This window comes from Euwallacea similis, chromosome 30 (assembly GCF_039881205.1).
Source record: "Euwallacea similis isolate ESF13 chromosome 30, ESF131.1, whole genome shotgun sequence".
NCBI lineage: Eukaryota > Metazoa > Arthropoda > Insecta > Coleoptera > Curculionidae > Euwallacea > Euwallacea similis.
The window spans coordinates 313,641-333,649 of NC_089638.1; the positions used below are offsets into that span (position 1 = coordinate 313,641).

The 20,009-nt window shown below is 33.1% G+C and overlaps 2 protein-coding genes and 1 pseudogene across 6 annotated transcripts in view; 2 read left to right on the top strand and 1 right to left on the bottom strand.

Moving 5' to 3' along the window:
- The window catches only part of LOC136417865 (cytochrome b5 reductase 4), a 134,281-nt gene that overhangs the window by 105,311 nt on the left and 8,961 nt on the right, over positions 1 to 20,009 (top strand). For 4 of the 5 annotated variants that reach the window (XM_066403719.1, XM_066403715.1, XM_066403717.1 and 1 more), the window contains 4 exons: positions 18,265 to 18,380; positions 18,925 to 19,086; positions 19,144 to 19,324; positions 19,642 to 19,903. In XM_066403719.1, coding sequence (XP_066259816.1) covers positions 18,265 to 18,380; positions 18,925 to 19,086; positions 19,144 to 19,324; positions 19,642 to 19,903 — 721 coding nt within the window. Of the gene's footprint in view, positions 1 to 14,043; positions 14,064 to 18,264; positions 18,381 to 18,924; positions 19,087 to 19,143; positions 19,325 to 19,641; positions 19,904 to 20,009 lie in introns of those variants that run through there. The other variant, XM_066403718.1, reaches the window with a different exon arrangement.
- LOC136417863 (uncharacterized) lies at positions 959 to 14,554 on the bottom strand. Its single transcript, XM_066403713.1, has 6 exons — positions 14,483 to 14,554; positions 12,812 to 13,031; positions 12,505 to 12,747; positions 12,110 to 12,443; positions 11,433 to 11,643; positions 959 to 4,022 (listed from the first exon to the last, which is right to left on the bottom strand). Exons 1-6 carry the CDS (start codon positions 14,498 to 14,500, stop codon positions 3,150 to 3,152), a joined length of 1,899 nt encoding a protein of 632 aa, XP_066259810.1. The 5' UTR covers positions 14,501 to 14,554; the 3' UTR covers positions 959 to 3,149.
- On the top strand, positions 2,431 to 3,104 carry LOC136417740 (uncharacterized; annotated as a pseudogene).

The following is a 20,009-nucleotide window of genomic DNA, read 5'->3' on the forward strand; positions in this document are numbered from 1 at the left end:
AATAATCAATGGGGTTAATGAAATATCCCTAATTTTATACCACCCTATATGTTAAGGACTTTAGGTTATTATTTCTTGGCGTAGTTTGCTTAGTTAATTTGTTTTGTATTTTTATCCCTTAAGTTACGCCCATGGGCATCGATACGTATTTGAAGGATTCCATCTGGGCGCCAGACCATCGTACCCATCAGGCCACATCGAAGGGCTCTTTATGGCTGGGAAATACGCTACTAGTCAAAGGAAGCTTTCTAAATTGGACCTTTGCCGCGATCCGCAATTCGGCGGATCGCAATACTTCAATGAAAGCGACTTGTATAGGTATTTACCAGATGGCGGCGATTTTATGACCTTAGGCGCGACCATTGCCCGCAATGGCGTCTGGTATTGGTGCGCCCCTGGGTGGAGTTCCTCGGGTTTAGTACTTAAGGGATGATTGCAGTAATTTTGCTCTTTTTGACCAGTGCTCGCTCTAGACATGTGATTGTAAACGTAACTCGTAATCTTCCCAACTAAGCAAACTCCCACTTCATACTTAGACCAATATTTTACCATTATTTATATAAGTGAAATTTAATACAGTCCACTTTCGTAAACCAAATTGTTGTTTTCGTGGTTTTCGTTTATCGAAGGAACCTCAACACTATAGAAACAGATTTTAAATAAAGCAGAAGAAGAAGTGATTACTTATTCTAATTTTAGAGACAATAGGTACAAATTTACATTTTTCAGAGTCGTAATAACATAAAGTGCCTTTAAAAATTTTTTATTAGATAAAGTGCATTGGGTAGATTACGCTTTGGAGCATTTATTCATTTTATACTATACGAATAATCTAATTTGTTTCTGTAGGAGTGGGTGGAAAGTAGACGATAATTTCGCATATATTTTTATTTTTTTATATAACTTGTAATTAAATTATATATGTGACAGTAATACACGTGATTAAGATTATATAATATAATAGTTAATATAATGTATGTAACATTAATACAATATCATAATTTAATAACAATATGGGGCGAAAAACATATTCCTTTAAGGTATATTTGGTTACGCATAATGGCAGGATAATATGGATAATATTGATTGAGGGTAAATAGGTAACATAATCAATAATGAAATAAAACTCTATGATGTATGAGATCAGTTTCTCATCCCTTTTCAATGCTCCTTTAAAAGCACTAAACGCCGTTTGATGTACCGCTTGAAGCTAAAACTTACATCGTATATCTCCCTAAAAGTAATGTTAAAAAGTGTTAAGAAACTGAGAGAATATTTTGAATAATATTAATAGATTATTACATATTTGGGTAATTATACTTCCAATAACAGGGAAAATAATGTCTTTAAAATTAAATTTTCTGGAAGTTTAAAATTCTTCGTTTTAAAACCCTATAGAGATAATTAGTTTGTCTTTCTGTTAAATATCGAGAACTAACTTTTAATTTTTCATTTGATTCTATAAAACCTATTTTCTGTTTTTTTTTATATTTGTGCTTCGTACTTCTGTATTGTCAAGAATTTTTCGTTATCTTATTAATTAGTATTCATGTTGATTTTCTACTAAAAGTAATAGTGACACACTAATTTTCCATTAGCAAATTTTGTTCATTATCCCTGCCAAGTCAGTCAGTCAATCAATCTTCAATGTTCTGCATCTGTTTCATCTATAAGATAGTTGTTAAATGACGACAGCTGCTTCTTCACTAGACATTGAGGAACCAGGCCTAACAGGACAATTTGAATATCCCTGATCTAAAACCTATTCATATTACTACTTTTAGATGCAATGACCAAAAGATATAATGATTTCTAAAGAAAAAGTTTATAATGACGCTTATACAGGGTGATTCATTGGGAATGGGACATGGCGAAACCCAAGATAGAGGACACCAAAATATGACGATTGGACGCAACATGCCTTATAACAATGTTGCGCGTTTCAGAGTTACAGGGTGTTAAAAGTTAAAATTTTATTTTAAAATTCCTTAACAACTTTTTGTGTTTTCATAGCATCAACACCAAAATCGGTGTACTTAGGTTTTGTAAGATGCCAAATAAGGATTTTGATCTAATTTTTACGAAATTTCTAGAGGGCACTAGTTATAACCCACCGCTACGGTATATTTGGTCATATTTTTTTATGAGTGCAACTAAGGTCAAATTTTATTCAATATATTGAAAGAGCGTCTATTTTTACGCAAAAAAGGTATTCTTGTTCAATCCCGATATCTCTCTTCGTTTACGAGATTTTTACCTATAAGCTAATTCGTGTCGTCCCATTTCAAATCCTCAAAAACGGAGGTGGCTGTGATTCACGTGCATAGCAACGTATTACTTAGCAATTGTTACTTTAGCTTGTCAAAGTAATTAGACTCTTTTCTTGTCATTTGCTCTTTTTAAGTAAAAAATAGCAATTTAAAAGTAAAAATGCCAAGGCATAATGATTTTTCCTTTAGTGAGATGCGCGATATGATTTGTGTTTTTGCTCAAATGCATTTTAACGGTCGTGCTGCAGCACGTAGTTATTTTGAATTATATCCCAACCGACAACAACCCAATCACAAATTATTCAGAAACCTGTACAATCGTTTGGGAGAAACAGGCTCTTTTCGCCCTCAAAGCCAAAACAATGATGCTCGAAGGACTATCCCGGTTGAACAGGAAGAGGAAGTTTCAGTACGAATTGCTGAAAATAAAACATTAAGTACACGCCGGTTAAGTGCAACGATGGGAATGAGTCAATCGTCTGTCTAGAGAATTTTACATGAAGAAAAATTCCATCCATATCATTTAACACCTGTTCAAAATTTGCTCGTTTAAGATTTGCTCGATTTTTGCAAGAGAAGCAAAACGAAGATCCAAATTTTTTGAACAAAATTTTATTTACTGACGAGGCAACTTTCACACGCCGTGGAATTTTTAACTGGAAAAATAGTCATTTATGGGATTCTGAGAATCCAAATGCTGTACGAGAAACACATTTCCAACACGGTTTTAAGATAAACATTTGGTGTGGTGTAATAGGTGACTTTTTTATTGGTCCGTTCGAACTTCCAGCCAATTTAAATGGCCTTCGGTATTTAAATTTTTTGCAAAGATAACTTAAATATAATGAAACATCATCGAGAAGTTGGCTTATTACTACTCTACTGAGTAGTAATAAGCGAATTGATCGTTTTTTGCAGTTTTTCAAATTGTGTTGTCAATAAATCCAAATCTTGACCCAACTCTTGACAACTTAAATAAAACTTATTGAATTTATCAATGACCTTAATGATCTCATGTTTGTTTTGTTTGAAAATTTGCTGATCGATATCGTATATTAAGCCGCTGGTGTAAGTATCGATTGTTAATCGTAATCTGCAAAATTGCTCATATTGTTTATCGCGCTCGTCTATGATACTGTCCATTTGTGCTGAGGTAGACATTAAACTATCGCAAACCGATAATTCCTCCATTTTAATTTCAAGTTGGTTGGAATTTTGGCTAATCGTTTCTACGGCACTGACCCTCAACAAACCGTTTTCATCCAGGAAAAAAGTCACCTCAAACTCGACTTGTCCAGCCTTTCCTTGAGGTAGATTTGATATAACGAATTGCCCCAACTTTTTATTATTAATACAGTGTTTTCTTTCGCCCTCAAAAATGTTAAACACCACAGATTTTTGATCGTTTTCACTAGTTTCCATTATTTGCTTTATGCATATCGGAAGATGTGATCCCTTCTGGATGAACGAAACCATAAGGTTATACTTGGCCAATATACCCAAAGAATGCGGAGCCATATCTCGTATTTCGTATACTTCCAACAGATTTGTTTTACTCTTCAATAAAGCTGCGTGAATACTCGCTCCCATGGCTACTGCTTCGTCCGGGTTTAAGTCCATATGAAGCTCTTTATCTCCGAAGTACTTTCTGAGCTCCTCTTGGAGTTTGGGTATTCGCGTTGATCCTCCGGCAAGTATTATTCGGTCCACATCTGTTTTTGACACAATGGAGTTACTTAGGCATTTCTCTACCTAAAACATAATAAGTGATTGATGTTTAAAAGTGTCTAATATAAAAATATTTCAAAGATTGTCATATATATATACTGCGTGACAAAGAAAGGTAAACACCCATTAAAAATAATTTTTTTTATACGTGTTCAGTACCACATACTTATTCAATGATTACATTTTCAGCAAGATTAGAGGAAGAACTTCATTTTTTTTTTCAATAGTGTGTTGAGCATCCACGGTTCCTTATACACTCATTGATACGCCTGGGCTCGGATCTAATAAGATTGTCAATGTCTTCTTGAGGTATCTCATTCCAGGCAATCTGAACTTCATGAGTAAGGGCTGCTAAAGTCTGTGGAGGGTGCTGTAAATTCAACAGTCTGCGGCCAATCATGTCCCAGACATGTTCAATAGGAGACAGATCCGGCGATCGAGGTGGCCAGGGTAAACGGTTGATTTGATGTTGATCCATGAACGTTATTGTTTGCCTAGCAACATGAGGTCTAGCATTGTCTTGCTGGAAAATAGCGTTCGGGATAGTTCGAAAATATGGAATCACATATGGCTCCAACACTTCTTGGATATAGCGTTGGGCAGTCATGTTGCCTCTAATGAAAACTAGGGGTGACCTGCTACCATATGCGATAGCACCCCATATCATAACGCCTACAGTACGGTGGACATGACGCTCTCTGTCAAATTGTGGATCTCGCCTTTCACCCCGTCGCCTTCTCACCCTTGCCCGACCGTCGTTCATCCCCAGACAGAAGCGGTATTCATCACTAAAGATCACCTGAGTCCATTCTTGGTCCCACTGAATCCTCTCTCTACACCATTGTAAGCGGTTAAATCGATGTTCGCGAGTGAGAGGCAGCACCCAATGCAGACGATAGGACAAAAGTCCAAAACTTCGTATTCGGCGATATACTGTACGCATACCAACCCTATTCCCATGTTCTTCAAACCACTGATTTGTAATAGCTCGACTGCTGCTAAATCGGTCTCTAAGAGCCAAAAATCGCAATCGACGATCTTCGCGCTCTGTGGTTCCTCTGAGTCGCCCAGTGCCTCTGGCTCTGTGCCCACGGCCTTCCTGAGTCCACGCCTGGTAACACCGCACTATGGTTCCTAAGGATCTGTTAGTTCTTCTAGACACTTCTCTGACCGACAGACCTGCTTCACGCAACCCAACAATCCGCCCCCTCTCAAAGTCACTAAACTGACGGATGTGTTCAATTCTACGCACTCTAGGCATAATGAGTAAAAATTATGACCGATTGCAACACACTTCACAAAAGTTGCGATGCAAATGTGAACAAAAATGTTTAAACAAAATTTTATTTTTTTAAGGAACGACCCATGGAAACTAAAAAAAAAATTAACAGATAAACTTGAAATTTTGATCATTTCTTTCTTTTTTTAAGATAAGTCAACATGCAAAAAATTATCAAAATAAAATGGTTTTTAATGGGTGTTTACCTTTCTTTGTCACGTAGTATACATATATATGTATATACAGGGTTATTCACGTCATGGTACACGGAATATTGCGGCTAAAGTATTTAATATTTAGAATTTTTCTTTTTTGCGATGTGTAGAACTCATATAGAGGTACATTCTAAAATGATTTTACTTTTATACAGGGGGTTGTAAATAAGTGAAAAATACCAAAGTTATGTTTTTTTAAATGGAACACTCAATATATTAGTACCGTTTTAGATTCCTTGAGAAAAATAAATGTAAGTTTGACTAAGGTTTACCTACCCTAAACCTTAAAGATTTTGAAATAATTGAGATTTTGTAAAAATGTAGTGCAAATTTAAAAACTTTGCTTTAAAGGAAGTTTAAACTGGAATAAGCCGAAATTCACATCAAACCTCAGACATGAGGCATATTTCATGCCATAGTCATGAAAATTTAAATATCTTATACAGTGTGTCCAAAAAATAAATTGAAAAATGTACTTACTTTGAAGGGTATTAACTTGCTTAATTTAAATGGAACACCCTATATTTTATTACTCTAACTATCAGATTGAAATATTATCGATCGAAAACTATTATACTTTTCTATACCTAAATGTACAAGTTTTCCTTGAAAATTAAGATTTTTAAAGAAAGTAGAAAATCCTATTATTTCGTGTATCAGTTCCCACGATGACATCTAAAATGCCAATATAAAGAGTCATATTTATGCATTCTTTTTTCGGATAATTCTTTATTTATGATATTTTCAATATATTTGCGTAATTTACAAGATAATTTTCATATTTAATCAAATCTCCAAAAAAAGAATGCATAAATATGATTCTTTATATTGACACTTTAGATGTCACCGTGGCAACTGATACAAAAAGTAATAGGATTTTCTACTTTCTTTAAAAATCTTAATTTTCAAGGAAAACTTGTACATTTAGGTATAGAAAAGTATAATAGTTTTCGATCGATAATATTTCAATCTGATAGTTAGAGTAATAAAATATAGGGTGTTCCATTTAAATTAAGCAAGTTAATACCCTTCAAAGTAAGTACATTTTTCAATTTATTTTTTGGACACACTGTATAAGATATCTAAATTTTCATGACTATGGCACGAAATATGCCTCATGTCTGAGGCTTGATGTGAATTTCGACTTACTCCAGTTTAAACTTCCTTTAAAGCAAAAGTTTTAAATTTGCACTACATTTTTACAAAATCTCAATTATTTCAAAATCCTTAAGGTTTAGGGTAGGTAAACCTTAATCAGACTTACATTTATTTATCTCAAGGAATCTAAAACGGTACTAATATATTGAGTGTTTCATTTAAAAAAACATAACTTTGATATTTTTCACTTATTTACAACCCCCTATATAAAAGTAAAATCATTTTAGAATGTACCTCTATATGAGTTCTACACATCGCAAAAAAGAAAAATTCTAAATATTAAATACTTTAGCCGCAATATTCCGTGTAGCATGATGTGAATAACCCTGTATATATACAGGGTGTTACAAATTAGTAGGCCAACCTGCTAACCACAGATTCTTTGAGCGAAAATAAGTCGACTTTCCTTATGCGACTTTTTTCTTTGGCGTTTTATACTCACTATACAGAGTGTTAAAGTTATTAAAAAATAATTTATTTGGTTAATAACTTCGGTACTTCTTATCGTATTTTAATGAAATTTTGTAGTGATGCACATTTCGATGAGGCGTTCTTTTCCTATAATTTAGGTAAAAAAATTTAAACCGGAGAAGGGAAATTGGGGGTCACGGACACGTCCCCCCCCCAAATTTTTTTTTGCGCGCGTCAATGGTGTTAATTATAATAATTATTATAAATATTATTAATATATATATTATAATTAATATTTATAATTATAATAAATATTATTATATTATAAATATAATATTATATATATTAGTGAACGTGTTTAATTTTTTAAACTAAATATTCTTTTATCTTAATTTTTTCATTCTTGTAAAATTTTGATTTACCGTTTACTTTAGAAGATATTCCAGCATATTGCCTCTCAATACATGGTACCCATTTTTCATTTCTGTATATCGGGAACGTATCGATCATTTATTCCGGTACAAAATGTACGTTGCGTTACTATTCAAAAATCTAGTAGATATCTGTGATGATGCGTCAGGTTACCAAGGCAACGATTAGCTTTTATTTATTAAACAATATCCAGAGTAACTTTTAATCTTTCTTGAAAATAAATTTATATTCTTACATTTATACTAACGTTACAAAGGCAAATGGCTAATCGGGAAGGATTTTTATCATTTTCGGAAATGACCGATATGGTCTTAATAATGGGTATGTAGCCAACACAATAAAATTAGCAATAGTAACAATTTTTGATATCGTGGTAAACGATTTTTCATTTATAGGAAAATGCAGTTCTAATGCTAGTTTAGCGGTTAGATGTTATGCAGATACATTTCCTAATCGGTACCATCCAAAAAGAAAATTCTTCTCTAATTTAGTTAATCGTTTGAGGGAATCGGGAAAACTTAAGCAACAGAGGACAGGGCAATGTGGACGACCTCGTAAGCTACAACCAAATCAAGAAGAACATATTCTTCAAATAGCGGAAGCAATCCTGAGCAAAAGTACTAGACTAATGGCTACAGAAATAAATGCGATGAACGAAAATGTACATGTTAACTTTGTTGATGTCCATAGAGTTTTAAGACAAATTTTATTATACCCATATCATGTTCAGAAAGTCCATGCGCTTCTACCACCAGACTTTTTAGCAAGAGTTACTTTTTGTAATTGGCTTTGCCAGCAAAATAACCATGACGTTAGGTTTCTTAGATTTATTTTATTTTCGGATGAAGCCACATTTACGCGTAATGGATTTACGAATATGCACAATACCCACGTATGGGCAGAAGATAATCCAAAAACTATTGTAGAGAGAAATCATCAAGTAAATTTTCGTTTAAATGTCTGGGTAGGAATAGTTGACAATTTTCTCTTAGGTCCGGTTTTCATGCCTCCGCGATTAAATGCTGAACAATTTCTATTTTTTTTAAGAAATTCATTTAGAGATTTACTAGATGATTTGCCATTAAATGTGCGTCAAAATATGTGGTTTCAGTTGGATGGTGCTCCACCACATTACGGTCGAAATGTTAGGAACCATCTAAACATGGTTTTTAATAATCGCTGGATTGGCCGGGGACAAACACTTATTCATTGGCCAGCTCGTTCTCCCGATCTCAATCCATTAGATTTTTGTTTTTGGGGATTTATGAAAGATTTCGTTTATATGGTTCCGATACTAAATAAACAACATTTACGAAAAAGAATCATAGAAGGCGCAGAACAATTTAAGTTGAAACCACAAATTTTTCAAAATATTCGTATCTCAGTAATAAAAAGAGCTCGGATGTGTATTGAAGAAGAGGGCAATTATATTGAACATTTAATTTAGATTCGTTCTGTCTATTTAGTGGTAGTATTATTATTTATTTTTAACTTTCCAAAATCGTTGTCCGTTTGCTGAAATTTCTCAATTTACATAAAATTGAATAAAATCTAGAAGAAATACTTAAGAAAAGGTCTGTTTTACTTACAACATTTAAGATAAGTATGTGACAATATATCGTGTATTTAAAGATACGTTTCCGATATACTAAACGAAAAATAGTTACGGTGTATTGAAAGGCAATATGCTGGAATATCTTCTAAAGTAAGCGGTAAATCAAAATTTTACAAGAATGAAAAAATTAAGATAAAAGAATATTTAGTTTAAAAAATTAAACACGTTCACCATTGGCGCGTACAAAAAAAAAGTTTAGGGGGGGGGACGTGTCCGTGACCCCCAATTTCCCTTCTCCGGTTTAAATTTTTTTTACCTAAATTATAGGAAAAGAACGCCTCATCGAACTGTGCATCACTACAAAATTTCATTAAAATACGATAAAAAGTAACGAAGTTATTAACTAAATAAATTAATTTTTTAATAACTTTAACACTGTATAGTGAGTATAAAACGCTAAAGAAAAAAGTCGCATAAGGAAAGTCGACTTATTTTCGCTCAAAGAATCCGTGGTTAGCGGATTGGCCTACTAATTTGTAACACCCTGTATATACAGGGTGTTTCATAAATATACCGACAAACTTTCAGGGGTTGTAGAGCTCATAAAAACAAATATTTAGAACAAATAAAGTTAGATCCGAAATAGCTTCATTTCCAAGATACAGGGCGTTTAATTCCTTTTTTTTAAATATTTTTTTAATATTTCAAAAACAGTTTGAGATGCGAACATGAAATTCGGGACATGCTATGGTGGGATAAAAGTGCATATTCTGGAGTATGCAAACCATTTCCACCTACACTAGTGGCGTCCGTGCAGCCATTCAAAGGGATGTTTTTAATTAAAAAAATGGCACGACACTGATTTTTTTTAATATGAATATTTTTTTCTTAATATTCCATCAATTCTTAACAAAAAAAGCCTCTTAGTATTTTGTTGCCCAAGTGGACGTTTTCGAGAAAAAAATAATTTCTCATTCATGTGCCTAGCAAAAAACCAGTGAAGGTTTCCAAGTGTGATTTTTTTTAAGGAGAAATTAATGTAATTTTCTTTTAATAGAGGTAGTAGACATGAAAACAAACATTTGTGAATCATGCCTTCCGGTGTACTACCTCTATTAAAAGAAAATTAAAATCTTAAAAAATCACACTTGGAAACCTTCACCGGTTTTTTGCTAGGCATATGAATGAGAAATTATTTTTTTCTCGAAAACGTCCACTTGGGCAACAAAATACTAAGAGGCTTTTTTTGTTAAGAATTGATCGAATATTAAGAAAAAAATATTCATATTAAAAAAAGTCAGTGTCATGCCATTTTTTTAATTAAAAACACCCCTTTGAATGGCCTCACGGACGCCACTAGTGTAGGTGGAAATGGTCTGCATACTCCAGAACATGCACGTTTATCCCGCCATAGCATGTCCCGAATTTCATGTTCGCATCTCAAACTGTTTTTGAAATATTAAAAAAATATTTTAAAAAAAGGAATTAAACGCCCTGTATCTTGGAAATCAAGCTATTTCGGATCTAACTTTATTTGTTCTAAATATTTGTTTTTATGAGCTCTACAACCCCTGAAAGTTTGTCGGTATATTTATGAAACACCCTGTATATATATATATAATATATAATGCTAGAATACTAATCATGGCAACTGACACAAAAAGTAATAGAATTTTCTACTTTTTTTTTAATCTTAACTTTCGAAGAAAACATGTACATTAAGTATAGGAAAATATACTAGTTTTCAATTGGTAATATCTCTATCTGTTATTCCAAGTCTTCAAATATAGGGTGTTTAAATTAAGCAAGTTAATATCCTTGAAAGTAAATACATTTTTCAACTTATTTTTTGGAAACACTGTATAAGATATCTAAATTTTCACGGCTATAGCATGAAATGTACCTCGTGCCTGAAGTCTGATGTGAATTTTAACTTATTCAAGTTTCAACATTCTTTAAAGCAGAATTTTTAAATTTGCACTACATTTTTATAAAATCTCAATTATTTCAAAATCCTTAAAATTTAAGGTAGGTGAACCTTAATCAAACTTACATGTATTTTTTTTAAGGAATCTGAAAGGGTATTAATATATTGGGTGTTCCATTTAAGAAAAACATAACTGGTCGCCCCGGGTTATGGTCGGCCTTCAGGCCTAACTTTTTGCTGAAATTAGGAATTTCCAAAAAGTCTAAATTGTTTTCCTTTCAATAACTTTAATAAATTTACTTATTTACGATCCCCCATATAAAAGAAAAATAATTTTAAAATGTACCTCTATTTGAGTTCTATACAACGCAAAGAAAAAACATTCAAAATATTAAATACTTTAGCCGCAATATTCCATGTAGCATGACGTGAATAACCCTGTATGTATTAAGTTTACCTTTTGAATAACACGGCTGATCGAATCCTCTATCATTTTTTCAAAATGAGATCTATTTAAAGTGACCTCACAGTCGTCGGAGCCATTATATTCAAATATTTTCCTGTAGGATTGTTTTGCCGATAACCATTCTTTGAACTTCCTGGAGTCACTATGTATTCTATGTAGTAGCCTTTCACCTCCCTTTGTGGTCTCATCAATTTGGCCAAGTCTAATAACCAAATTAATAATGTATAATAAACTGTTTTTTGACAAGCTGAAAACAAAACCGCGACCGATATGTATAAAAATCCGAAGATGGGATTCTTTTAAATTCTCGAAAATTGCCACGACCTAGTTGCTGTTCAGTCTTTTTATTTTGGCCATTTTATTTGACCATACCAATTTTCTAAATAAGCAGGTACAATGTTCTTCTGTGATCTCATAAGAGGAAAAACCATAAGAATAATATGCATGAAATTACATTAATAAGATTTAAATTTTGTGTTGTAGCTAATTTGTTTTTGCCAAATTAGCTGCTCAACAGTGTTTTTAAATTCAACGTGTAGCAGTATACAAAACTGCTATTTTCAATTTTTGATACTAATATTGAGTTACTGAAAAAAATCATCATTACCAGTAACTCACCCTGTATCTATTAATTTTATTAAGTTACATCTTGGTTAGGAATTACATACTTTTTCTCAATTTCCACTTTTAAATGCTCATAAACCACATCGTCAAAATCGCTTCCTCCCAGGAACATATCCCCTTCAATAGACTTAACTTCGAACATGTTTTTACCACATTTGATCAAGGACACATCCAAAGTCCCTCCACCTAAATCTACTACCAAAATTAAAGTGTCCTTCTCGATTTTTCCATAAGTATAGGAAACTGCTGCTGCTACTGGCTCGGTAATCAAACCCCTCACTGTTAAATTTGCCCTCTTTGCTGATCTTTCAGTAGCTGCTCGCTGCGCATAGCTGAAATATGCAGGAACTGAAATAACTGCTTCAATATTATCGCAAGCTGTAGAAAAGAACAAGTTTATTTATTTATTTTTGATATTTAACTGATGAATTTGGCATACCCAAAAAACGTTTGGCATCCTCTTTGATAGACTTAAGAATGTCTGTGGCAACATCTTCCGGCGTGACAAAAGTCTTCTGTTTAGTATTATCACCTTTGATATTTTTTTGTTCCAGTTTGATGAGTGGAAATCCGGTATCTTGGTCCTTCTCCAACACCAATCCTTTCTTCAAGTGCTTTTGTTTGGTAATAAAGTTCTGTACGTACACATCTTCATAGAGTCGGCCAATTAACCTTTTCATATCTTTTCATTATGAGTTAAAACATTAAAATTAGTCATATATTTGTTATCTAACGAAATTACTGACCATATAAGCAATTTCTCCTACATTTAATGCCTTCGTCAATAGCTAATTTTCCCACTATCGCCGACTGATCTTCTGGTTCGTAAAATACAACTGACGGAGTGAGTCGATCTCCTGATGAATAATAATTGGGAATCAATTCTGAGTGACTGTTTTTATAGATTGCCGCTGCTGTATAGGTCGTGCCCAAGTCTATGCCTATACAGACACTACCCTGACTTTCCTGAAAAAAAATCGATTAATGGGATAATGCGAGCAAAGAATGCATGGGAGCACCAACCCCAATGACTATGACAAGAGATTATACTTCCCTGTTTCGTACTCTTTCGCACTCATTAGACGGCCAGAGACAAACAGTTTTGCGTAATTTAGAAAGAAATGAACAAAAACAACAACTTTGAAAGCTAATGCCAGTACCGACATTAATTATGTTAACTCAATAAATTTTATTAATAAAAGCGCCTGAAATGTTACTGTTGGTACATTTAATTTTTCTTTGCATATTTATCTGTACCTGAAGTTACCAAAATGGAAGTATATAACTTTAGTTTTAAACCGTCCCCGGTAATGATGAATATTAGTAGACCAAGGTCAAATTCAGTAGAGGTATCTATGATCATTTCTGTAAGTAGCGTGTTATTCATCAAGAATCCAACCAGCTTTTAACCAAACAGACAATTTATTAACTTTGCTGAACATGGGCCCTGGCGGTTTATTTTATCAAGTTATTTTGACTTTATTAGTTGTAGGATATAGTGATGACTATCCTCATATCATCTCGAATCACTCAGTGGTAAACAGGGGTTCGTGAATGACGTACGCGTGAGGAATTAACTGCTTAGTTGTGATGGATTTTAAAGTATTTATTTTAACAAGTAACGAAGATAACAACTAAGACAGTGATAACAAAAATTCCCGAAGGATACGAAGTGCGCCCGTTTCGATCACTTGCCAAGGGTGTTCTGTCCTCTTGTTGTATATCACCATTGCCTGTCTCCCTGGTCCTTGGTCAGCTGCATCCCATGTGCAGCACACATGTTTCCTAGCCGTTGTCCACTTGTAAACGGTACAAGTGGACCCATGTGTGTCCTTTCCAACAAAGGGTATTCTTTCCCTTGGCCGTGATTTACAACGGGAGATGGGCAATGATTTACAACATGCAAGAAGTCCGAACATTAGTAATGTCATATTCGAGAATCGAAATTAGGCAATAAAGATTTTCGTATATAAAACGTTAACCATAAGATTATTTAAGGTTAGTATAGTTGGTTCATACTCAATGATTTTATAAATTCACTATGGCATCCTAATTATCAACCTTAGGAATATCAAAAAGTGAAACGTATAAAGAACAGATATCATGGGAATCCCTAAAGAATATATTACATTTTTTTAAAATTGTCAAATTTGAAAATTTTATCTACTTATGGCCATTTTCAACGATTAGGAAAAGCAGATCTGAAATATGAAATTAAATTAAACAAGCCATATAAACATTTGCGTTCTTATCTATTGAGAAAAAATCTTAATGATAACGAGTTTCTTTTATTCATTGCAAATTTGCAGATTTTTGATAAGCAAAATCAATATCAGAATGGACTTTGAAATGACATGAAAATGAACAATAAGGACGGTGGTCTAAGAACAAATGAACAATATTTACTAAAATTTTACCTGCATTCCTTTAGCCATATAAGTCAGTACGAGATTATAAGCACTGTTAACCGATTTTAATCACAATTGTTGCTCAGTGCGTCAAAAATTCCTGGTGTAACTTAGTATAAATGGAGGGACATAATCTATTCAAAGATAAGATATATTTCTTATCTAATCACATACCAGATGTTTTTGTAAAGTAGTTCCCCCTGAACTTTTTCCACTTTTTTTAACACATCTTTGAATTTTTAACTATACAAGGTATTTCAAATTCGACCCTCACCATTGGGATCTCGGAAACTAGAGGAGATACGAAAAAGTTTAAATGGGGGCAAAGTTGCGCAATCTAGTGCTTGATCGAATACCGTTTTCAAAATTTTAATTTTCCGAGTACTTCCGGAGATATCCGAGAAAAACTAAAAATTGGAGAATCCATTTTTATTTTTTTTTAGCGTTATTTGACAAGAAAGGTTAAATCCGTAAGCACATTTTCATTGTCACTTTTTCTCAGCTACACAATGACATATTCAAATTTGCGATCCGACGTTTCGTCTTTCGGCTACCATCATCAACTTTATTTTTTCTTATGGGCGCCATATTGGATTTTTCGACAAAAAAATAGTGCGTTTCATTCTGATTTCATTGATATAGAACTTCTTATAATTTACTTTTTTAAAAGCCGAAATATTTAAACAAAAAGAAATATTACATAGTTGGCCTTGACTCCATCGAAAGACTTTCTTTTGTTCGCGTTATATGACAGAACTTCTCAAACGAATTTAGAGCGTGTGCAGATTTCCAATGAAAATGAGTTTCCGAAGTGAAGAAAAACGAGATATGTTAAGACTTTATTACAAATTTGATAGGAACAGTACGAAAACAGCTCAAATGTATTTTGAGTTATATCCGGAAAGACAACAGCCGCATAGAACATTATTTAAAACTTTGGACGAACATTTAGCTGAGTTTGGTGCTTTTGAAAAATCTAGGATGAAGTATGGAAGCGGAATGGAAGAAGATACTAGAAATAACCTACTGGCAGAGACAAAACTAAATTATTATTAAATGTTACAACAAGTGCTCAAATTGACGACTTTTTTGTGGGGCACTTTGAAAAATAGAATATATGAGAATCGAGATTATAACACAATAGAAGAACTTAGAGAAAACATCATTACACAATGTAGAGTAATCAGAAGGAGAAATATTATTAGGGCTGTCACTAATTTAAATAGACGTGTTCGTTTATGTATGCAGGAGGAAGGTCGTCAATCTGAACACTTGTTGTATCATTTAATAATAATTTAGTTTTGTCTCTGCCAGTAGGTTATTTCTAGTATCTTCTTTCATTCTGTTTCCATACTTCATCCTAGGTTTTTCAAAAACACCAAACTCAGCTAAATGTTCGTCCAAAGTTTTAAATAATGTTCTATGCGGCTGTTGTCTTTCCGGATATAACTCAAAATACATTTGAGCTGTTTTCGTACTGTTCCTATCAAATTTGTAGTAAAGTCTTAACATATCTCGTTTTTCTTCACTTCGGAAACTCATTTTCATTGGAAATCTGCACACGCTCTAAATTCGTTTGAGAAGTTCTGTCATATAACGCGAACAAAAGAAAGTCTTTCGATGGAGTCAAGGCCAACTATGTAATATTTCTTTTTATTTAAATATTTCGGCTTTTAAAAAAGTAAATTATAAGAAGTTCTATATCAATGAATTCAGAATGAAACGCACTATTTTTTTGTCGAAAAATCCAATATGGCGCCCATAAGAAAAAATAAAGTTGATGATGGTAGCCGAAAGACGAAACGTCGGATCGCAAATTTGAATATGTCATTGTGTAGCTGAGAAAAAGTGACAATGAAAATGTGCTTACGGATTTAACCTTTCTTGTCAAATAACGCTAAAAAAAAATAAAAATGGATTCTCCAATTTTTAGTTTTTCTCGGATATCTTCGGAAGTGCTCGGAAAATTAAAATTTTGAAAACGGTATTCGATCAAGCACTAGATTGCGCAACTTTGCCCCCATTTAAACTTTTTCGTATCTCCTCTAGTTTCCGAGATCCCAATGGTGAGGGTCGAATTTGAAATACCCTGTATATAGTATGGTTCATCAGTTGCTAATTTTTAACATTTATGACAGTTATCTAAAATTTGCGGTTTGATATAAATTGGAGCAAACAACCAAGAGAAAGCATAACATTTCCTTTATAATTATTTATCAGAAGTTCACGTTTGGAGTCAAGATGTGGACAAAAACGTTTTTTGGAATTGTCTAAATGGAATTATATTTTATACTGTTCATGCTTTATAAGTCTCATTGCCGCTAGTAATGAGCAAAAAAGTCTTAGTCTTGAAGTCTTGGTGTTGCAGAAAATTGAGAACCAACATCAAGAGCAAAACTAGATACATGAAAGAAAGACCAAGATTGCCTATGCAAGAACAACAGCAAGATAAAGACTTGCTTGCAAAAACCTTGTAAGTCTTACATTTGAATGTAGTAAATTTCGTAAAATGTCTTTACAATCTGTAGGGATTTTTTTTCTATTATGTGCAGTTTCAAAAGTAAAGGCAATCTTAGATATCTACAACCCACGATATTACCATTTTTGTCAATGCACATACAGGATGGAACAGTCAAATGGAATAAATTCAATATCTGCATATTTCGACATATGGAAAAAAATACCAAAACACGTCAATTTTAGATTCTGAAATTACATCCCGTAACGTAAAAATTTCATCTCTCGATTTAACACCTTTTGCGTGACAATTGCAACCTCTGAATTTTTAAATTGGAAGTATGGGTTTGTGATGCTTCATTTAAAAGGTCTTTTCATTCTCTATTTAAAATTGTTAGGATTTTTAATTTTATTTGACAGAATAATAGAAAAAAATTCATATAATTGACGAAATTCTCTGCAACAAACTAAAAACTTATTAACTAATAACACTTCGTTATTGATAATGTAATAAGATAATAAAACAAATCAGTCTCCATGTACCTCGACATAACTATTTCAAATCGGTGGATAACCAAACAAAGATCATTAGAATGACCTGCATGATCACCTGATTTTACTCTATTAGAGTTCTTATAGGGATAGGTGAAGAGTGTAGTGTAAAAAAACTAAACCACTCAATTTAGCTGACTTAAAAAGAAGAATAATACTTGCGATTAGACCGGTTACACTTTAGAAATTGATTAATATTAGAGGACATTTTTATTTACGGTTAGGATACTGTCAAGAGATTCGAGAAATGCATTTTTAGCATCTCAAAGAATTTTGAGACTAATTTGTTTTTTATTATTTTATTGCATTATCAATAACGAAATGATATTAGTTATTAAGTTTTAAGTTTATTGTAGAGAATATCGTCAATTACATTATTTTTATTCTATTATTCTTTGCAATAAAGTTTAAACCCATAGCAATTTTGAATAGAGAATACAAAGGCCCTTTAATTAAGGTATTACAAACCCATGCTTCCTATTTGAAAATTTGGGCGTTGCAATTGTCACGTAAAGAGGGTTAAATTTAGGGATAACTTTTTTACATTACAGGATGCAATTTCAGAATCTAAAATTAATGTGTTTCAGTATTTTACATATATCGAACTATGTACATATTGAATTTATTTCACTTGGCTCTTCCACCCTGTACATATGTATTTCGAATTGTTATAGATAATTTAATTATCTAGACTGGTAGAAACGGAGCTTTAATTATTAGTCTACATTATTAAATTGCAAATGTTAATCGTTGATTTTCTTATCAAACTTGTTTAATTGTAGGAAACCCCCGCAACAAAGTGGCTTTACAACCCGGTCATTCGCTTATGGACTGGATACGACTAGGTTCGTCTGGAAAAGACTTGACAGGCTTGGGAGCCAGAGCTGGAACATTAACAGTAAGTATTTGGATATATTTGGATTAAAACTACTATTAACATCTCCAAACCTGTTAAAGAATCAATATCGGCCGTGATGGATTTGATTTGTGCCGTGGGTAAACTTTTTAATAATTTTCCTGTTTTCGAATCCAACCTTATCAACCTAAATAAAAAACATCAATAAAGTTTATTTTAAATTTAAAGTCTTATTTTGTGATTCATTTTCAATGCTATGAACACTTATTTTCTTTTTCAATCTCTCAACTAGTCACTATCTCATTCAAGGAATTTTTTATGAAATAGGAGGTAACAAAGTTAAGTGAAAGGAACTCAGGAATTTTTTTTTAATCGAGAATTTCTGTCTTGTCGAAGTTACTGAAAAACTAAAAACCATTTTGTAAATCTGTTTGCACCATGAAACTACTCCCTTGAATACGCAACTTTTCGCTGATTTAACTAAGTCTGCATGTATTACCGTTTCCGAGATCCTCATATTCGACATCTTTATCTTCGACGCATCAATCCTCACCAATCAAAAATTTGACCTATCTTTTGTGTATAGGTCACAAAAACAGAACTAGCAAAACATAACAACAAACACGACGGATGGCTGTCCATTCGAGGAAGAGTCTACTGCATAACGCATTACTTTCCCTTCCATCCTGGAGGAGAAGAAGAGCTGATGCGAGGAGTAGGAGTAGATGCCACATCTTTGTTCGATGAAGTACATTTTCTTCATTTGCCAATAGTTTTTATTTCTGTATACATACATTCTTAATAGGTTCATCCGTGGGTAAACTACGAACAAATTCTTCAAAAATGTTTAGTAGGTAAACTGGTAACAGTGGATCCAAGTATAAACAAAGAGGCCCTCTTTTACGGGGAGCAACAGGCTCAATCTGCGAAGACAGACAGTTTCAGCCCTACCAAAAGTGATGTACTATCACCAACCAGTTCTGCAGGTACGTTCCCGAAAGCCAGAATTATTATTTTCTTCATGTGTTGTTTTGTTTAATAATTTTGTATATCAAATAGTGTATATCTGGCAACAAAGTTTTCCATTCAAAAATAAATAAATAGAAAAAAATTAGTACCAATTAAATTTTTTTACTGTATCTGTTTATATTTCGATAAAGTTTTATTACGAACATTATTTGGATCTCAGTTAGATCTATCAGACACCAGGAACTTATATATCTGATAAAAATTGCCGAAATTATTGACGCAAATAAATTTCACTTTTAGACAAATTTAATATGTTATAAATTTCTATATATAGAACCCTTAGAACCCGAACCTGCTGAACCTCTTCGTTTCGACTGGATCCAAAAAACTGGTTCTATTTCCGTAATCTTCTATACCAAGGCTTTTTCAAATCCTCTAGTGCAAGTGAGCAAACCGGAAGATGACCAAAGCGTAACCATTATATTTTGCTATGATGGGTCCATGTTGGTAAACGACATAAAATTTCACGCCAAAATTTCGTGGCCCTGTGAAGTTAACATGGTGATTGAAACTGGAAAAGTAGAAGTAGTGTTTAGGTAAATATGGCAAATCTGTGTCTTATTTGAGTTTTTCTTTTCTTATTTATGTTTTTGAAATTTACCGATGTGTTTATTGTATCCGAAAAATTGCCTATTTGCACAC

What these genes read in the sequence shown, in the direction of transcription:
- LOC136417863 (XM_066403713.1), bottom strand. An exon ending in TAGGAGAAATTGCTTATATG is followed by an intron (nt 12,748 to 12,811) that starts GTCAGTAATTTC and finishes CATAATGAAAAG; the next exon opens with ATATGAAAAGGTTAATTGGC. An exon ending in TCAGCCGTGTTATTCAAAAG is followed by an intron (nt 4,023 to 11,432) that starts GTAAACTTAATA and finishes ATTATGTTTTAG; the next exon opens with GTAGAGAAATGCCTAAGTAA.